Source organism: Bison bison, unplaced genomic scaffold, assembly GCF_000754665.1.
Source record: "Bison bison bison isolate TAMUID 2011002044 unplaced genomic scaffold, Bison_UMD1.0 scf7180017855059, whole genome shotgun sequence".
NCBI classification, from domain to species: domain Eukaryota; kingdom Metazoa; phylum Chordata; class Mammalia; order Artiodactyla; family Bovidae; genus Bison; species Bison bison.
The window spans coordinates 7,088-13,559 of NW_011485632.1; the positions used below are offsets into that span (position 1 = coordinate 7,088).

A 6,472-nucleotide genomic window follows, 5' to 3' on the forward strand; every position below is an offset into this window, starting at 1 on the left:
GGGGGTGGGGTGGGAACTACCATCTATCCCAGTTTTTTTTTAATAACTCCTCCAGGTATTTCTAATGCACACTCAAGTTTGAGAACCAACGCCCTATAACAATGCCTATCTGACAGAGTTTTGGGGAAGATAAAACAGAGTATGTATAACTTAGCTGGTGGCACCTAGGTTGTCTTGCAAATGGTAATTTATCATTACTGCTACTTAACTTTGTATAGATTAGTCTTCCTTGCTCAAGCTAGGGATGAGCAGGCATTATGCTTCCTGATGCTTTTCTCTAATATTTCCCTGCTTACTTCAAAACAGGCATTACACACACCAGGTTTTAAATAAAATCCTCTTATTTGACTGGCTGATTAGTAAGACAGCCATTTTGGAGAAGCACCATAGCATAGTACAGTGTCTCTAAAGTTAGATTACCTGGTCTGAAGCTCCAGTACTTTGGCCACCTAATGCAAAGAGCCAACACATTGGAAAACACCCTCAAGCTGGGAAAGATTGAAGGCAGGAGGAGAATGGGGAGACAGAGAATGAGATGGTTGGATGGCATCACCAACTCAATGGGCATGAGTTTGAGCAAACTCTGGGTGAGAGTGAAAGACAGGAAAGCCTGGTGTGCTGCAGTCCATGGGGTGACAAAAAGTCAGACATGACTTAGCGACTGAAAAACAACAACCGGGGTCTAGCTGTGGGACATTACGCAAATGATTTTATCTGTGCGTGCTTCAGTTTCTTCTGTCAATTGGCTCTCCAATTAATAGTATATACCCCTTAAGGTTATGGTATATTTAATATTTCCAAAGTGCTTTGAATGGTGCCTAGAATCGAGCACTGTGCTCAAGAAATGTTAAGTCAGCATTATTATTTTTGTGTCATTTCACCCTTTCAATGGTGGAAGAGGCTCTGTTTCTTCATTTGGTAGGCAAATGACAAAAATATCTCAAGCAGCTTCTCTGTGTCAGGCACTGTGCTAGGCATGGAGGCATCCATGACCAAGGGGTGGTCTCCTTTCTCGACAGTCTCAGTCTAATATGGGAAACTCAGCAGACCCACCAGACCATGGTGAAAGTTCACCAAGAACGTGGTACAAATCAGCCTATAGTGAGGAATCAAGACCAGCCACAGAATCCCATAGTATTCCCACCCAGGCCTCAGATTCCTGAGAAATTATGATGAGGGGTCCATTTGAAGGGTTTCCTCTGGGATCTTGATTGAAGCAGTTATAATGGAAAAAGCATGCACTTTGGGACCAGACCAACCTGGGTCTGAGTCCTGGCTCCATCACTTAACTAGCTGTGTGACCTCAGCTAAGTTATATAACCTCTTTAGACCTCATCTATACAACAGGTAGTACAATTAACTGTTGTAGAAATTGGAGATTTTGTGGAGATTATGGGTATAAGAAGATCCAACCCAATGAATGACACTTAGTAGATGATCAATAAATGTTGACTTCCTCTCTTTCCATTGCCAACTGGAAAACTGATAGGTTTCCCAGATTTTGGAGTCAGAAGAAAACCAAAATTATTTCTGCCTGACTACCAAGTCACAGGGGATAATGTGGAGCCCTGGAAAGAACCCTGGGATTTTCAGAGATCAAGAGACCCAGATTCTAGTCCTCTCCCTAGGTGCCCCCACAGAGGCACAGCTAAAAGCCATCTTCCCTGCCTGTCCTTCATTTGTGGAGTTTGAGTAAATATAATTTTGGCTTCCCCAATGGCTCAGCGGGTAAAGAATATGCCTGCAATGCAGGAGATACAGGAGACGTGGGTTCGATCCTTGGGTTGGGAAGATTCCTTGGAGAAGGAAATGGCAACCCACTCCAGTATTCTCGCCTGGAGAATCCCTTGGACAGAGGAGCCTGGTGGGCTACAGTCCATAGGGTCACAAAGAGTCAGATGTGACCGAGTACCCTTACTAGACTGTGAGCTCTTTGAGGAAAGGGGTTGTGTTGAATATCTAATACTGTCCTGGAGAAGAACTGGCTGAAAAGTATATCACTGGATAGAAGAGAAACGTCACAAAAAAGGGGTTCCAACCAGGCTGATGGGAGAGGACCCTGGAGGAGGTAATTGTCTCCTTGTCGTGATCACTATGATAGGTGGGCTCATCTCTTCGGAGTATGAGTGCCAGGTGCCATGTTCCCCACATTACAGGAGCAGAGTCTCTACTCTGGACATTATTAAGGGCTCTGCCTTTTATTAAATTATTAAATTAGTATAAATTATTAAAGGCATTATTAAGGGCTCTGCCCAAGCACCTCTTTCCCCTCCAGCCCAAGCTACATACACCATTTGTAAAAATGTTTCTACCTTCTTCAGGAATTCTAACCTATCGTTAGCAGGCTCTGCCTTGGACTTTTAATGAGTAGACCTGAAGCTCTCAATGAGTCCTATAAAAAGAAAGGTGGCAGAACACAAGAAACACTCTGAAGCAAAGGCACAGCAGTAGCTGGACAGCCTTGCCTCCTCTCTGGCTCCTCCAATCACCCAGTGGCCACTGGGAAGGTAAGCATAGTTTATGCCTTCCCATCTATGTTTCAGCATGGTCTAGTCCCCACGTCCTTGTGCCTGGGCACTTGCCTCAGGCCTCTGAGCTGATAAGCATAATGTCCTGCAACACTCCTGACTATGATGTATTCCAAAATGTGCTACCAGTCAGTTTGGTCTATAGCCCAGCTGCCTGGGAGGCAGGCTGGATTCCATCTATACGTCAACCCCTTGGTATTGACACCAGACCAGGTTCCTCAAAGGAAACACGGCAAATAGAAAACCTTATCAATTTCCACGGAAACCTCAGAGGTACTAACTTACCCAACTCCATGAGTGGTCAACTTACCTCCCTGACTGGCTGGTCTTCCTGTTTCCTGTTATTGGTTTCCATTTGTCCCCAGGAAATTCCTGCAAAGCAAAATTCTGATAAGTTAGGGAGCTCTGAACAGCCAGGTAATCTAGATGGCTTCAAAACTGTGAATCGGTCAGGAGCCTGTCCAAGGCCAGGTGCCACCGCTGCCCCCCACCAGCTGATTCCTTTTACTCTCCTATGCAGGGTAGAGAACTATGTACCTAGAGGGCTGCCTTTCTGTCAGGAGGCCTTCTGCACTGCTGGGGCCATGCAGAGTCTAAGATAGCACTCAGAGACCTCAGTGTGATCTAGAAACTCTGAGTTACCCTTTTTCTCTACTCCCCTCCCAAACCATGTTAAAAACCAGTTTAGCATGTTTGCTGTTTGTTCTGGCTCTTGCAAAGATCTTTTTATTTGCTATTCCCAGTGGACCTGCTCATTCCTCTAGCCTCTTCCACCAAAGAAAGCATCTTCTTGGACGTTGCAGCCCTTAAGATGACTTTGAGAACTAAAGCTCCTGCTGCCGCAACCCTGTCCTGGGGGAGGCAGCTAGAGAACATGCATGCCAGCCAACCCCAGTACCGTAGGGGCCCTTCCTCCTCCTCCCAGACCTGCTGAAAGGGGCTGAGGTGGGCTCATTTCTGGGGAACATGTGTGCTGGGTGCCACATTCCCCATATTACAGGAGCAGACTTTTCACCCTGGGCATTTTATCCATAAGGGCTTTGCCCAAGCATTCTTTCCCTGCAGCCCAAGCTGCATATGCCATTTGTAGAAATGTCCCTGCCTTCTATCCTAGTTCCAAGCCTAATGAAAATTTGCCTTTGACATCCTCTCTAATTTCAGCATTCCATACCTTCTACCAAGAGACTCAGAACTTATTCCGTTGGGAATGCAATTTTTCCTAAACCTCACTGACCTTCCAAAGTCTCTCTCCCCAATGCGATTATTGGTCCTGTTCAAGCTTTTATTACCTTTGCCTCAGCAAAAAAAATTTACTACCTTGTGTAGGTAAGATGTGGTTGTCAGTCATCCTGGTTAAGATATTTTTTGTTTGAGAGCAGCTATGTCACCTCCCAGGACCTCAAACTTCCTATCTGGAAAATAAGGACTGTGCTATCTAGCCTTGCTGGGTTCCCAGGAGTGAGGATAAAATGGGATGTGTGCAGAGAATGCCTAGTACAGCACTTGGCATGTAGGAGGCTAGGGATCTTAGTGGCCATAGAATAGATGAGGTTTCACAGCTTTCACATAACCAGAACAGTCTCTCTGCCTGTACCTGTCAAGTTAGAGCAGCAAAAACCACTTGTTCAACTTCAGATTGTGCCTGACGCCCTTGTGAGATGTCCCTGCTTTCAAAGACAGTATTACTCATTCGGCCACAGTGGGAGCCAGGATTTCCTGTCCATTCCCTGTCTAGCCCTATGGGGAGTGCTCAGAAAATAGCAGTGTCCAAAGCAAACAAAGTCCTGTCCCAACTCTCAATCCCCCAAGTCCCCAGTATCACCTTACATTATTTTCCCCGCTGAGCCACTTAGGTTGCTGTAAATTGTATGCACTCTTTGAATCAAAGAGGCAGTTATCTCCACGACTTGTTGCGGATGAGGATTGATTATGGTAGGAACTTGGTGCCTGAGTGAAGTTGTACTGCTAGAAGGCATCCTGCCAGACTGGAGAGGGCATGGGCTTTGCAATCAGCTTATGGAGAGGCAGCGTAGCACAACTTGGAGCCTGGCCTTGGAGGCTACACTACATGGATTCAAATCCCACACTGTGTGTGACCTCAGGCAGACTACACAGCAGTTTATCTTAGCTCATTTTCTCAAGCTATTTAATAGTGATCATAATAATAACAGTATCTATTTCTTGATTGCTTTGACAACCATGTGAGTTGATACCTGTAAAGCACCTAGAACAGCACCTGGTACACAGTAGACACTCAAATGTTGGTAATCATTATGTTGTTTAAATCCTGGCTTCACCACTTGTAAGATGTGTGACCTCAGCTTTCTTAGCTGGAAAATGGGGTCCTATTATAACATATCTCATATAATTGCTAAATGAAATAATTTTATATATATGCAAAACTAACTGGCATGAAGCATGAAAGATTTAGATGTGTGCTGATTTCAGTTTTCTTAACAGCACCGAATAGGAGCCAGTTAGCTTCCCAACCACGTCCAGGGGGCATAACGAGCAGGATCTCAATCCTACTTCAGATAGCCACCATTACAACTACCTAGCCAGCTAAGCTGGGGAATCCTAACCCATGCTAAAAGTTTTTCCCATGTCTGAGGGGAAGGTGGTTCAGCTGGCAGGGGTAGAAATGGGCACAAAATGCCTCGTGGATGGCCATCCATATGTCTAAAAGCCTAGCGTCTAAGCAGACCTACTTAGCTCATCTAACAGACATTAGGAGACCAATATGTCCTTCCCTCAGAATATAAAAGAAGAGGCATGGATGGGCACAGGCACACCTGTATTGCTGCTGCCAGCTACTACAATGTGCAAATTTCACTGCTTTCCTTCATGGAGTTACTGGCTGACAATTCTGCAACCATCTTCTGTGTACCCCACCCCCAACATTAACCCTTTTCCTCCACTGTCTACTTGCAGATCCTTCTTTTGGCAAAAATTTCTCAAGGTAAGCCCAAATCTCCCTTTATTTTAAAAGATAATAACTCACCCTTAAAAGATAATTACTATCTGGCAGTCACTGTTCTAAGTGCCTTGTATATGTTACATCATTTAATCCTCTCAACCAATGTATGAAATAGGTACTATTATTATTCCCATTTTTTAGATGGGAATGCTTAAGAATTCAAACCCAGGTAGTCTGGTTCTACCATCAAGCCCTTAAACCACTATTTCATATTTCCTCTCCTTTTCCCCCCTACATTTTATTATGAATATTTTCCAACATATAGAAAAGTTGAGCAAGTTTACAATGAATATCTGTATATCCACCATTGTATAGATTTTACAATTAGTATTTTACTATGTTTACCCTATCACATATCTATTTGTTCTGTTATCCATCCACAAATTCATCTTAAATTCTTTATGCATTTCAAAGTACTTTACCCCATACATTTGAAAACTTAAATGAAATCAACAAATTCCTTGAAAGGCAAACTACCAAAGCTCATTCAAGAAGAAATAGATAGCACAAATAACTCTGTATCTATTAAATAAATTGACGTTGTCATTAAAAATCTTTCCACAAAGAAAACTCTAGGCACACATGTCTTCAATGATGAATTCTAACAAACATGCAAGGAAAAAAAAAAAAAGCCAATTCTATACAAACTCTTCTTGAAAATAGGAGAGAAGAAAACATTTCCCAACTGATTTGGTAAGGTCAATATCTAGATATATAAACCAGACATGGACATCATGAGAAAACTATAGACTAAAATCCCTGAAACATCAATGCATAAACAAACAAACAAAAAAAAAACCTTAACAAACTATTAGCAAACCAAATCTGGTAACATATAAAAAGGCTAAGATGTCATAACCAAGTGGGATTTATTCTGGCAGTGCTAGGCTAGTTCTTGTTTCAAAAATCAATCAATGTAGGACTTCCCTGGTGGGGAGTGGTTAAGAATCTGCCTTCCAATGCAGAG

General features: G+C 43.2%; 1 protein-coding gene across 1 annotated transcript in view; it reads right to left on the reverse strand.

Moving 5' to 3' along the window:
• Positions 1-1,844: 1,844 nt before the first annotated feature.
• Positions 1,845-6,472, reverse strand: part of SHROOM4 (shroom family member 4) — an 11,335-nt gene continuing 6,707 nt past the window's right edge. Inside the window, exon 2 of the mRNA XM_010857997.1 lies at positions 1,845-2,900. Within this exon, the coding sequence (XP_010856299.1) occupies positions 2,835-2,900 (66 nt within the window). The 3' untranslated portion in view covers positions 1,845-2,834. The remainder of the gene's footprint in view (positions 2,901-6,472) is intronic.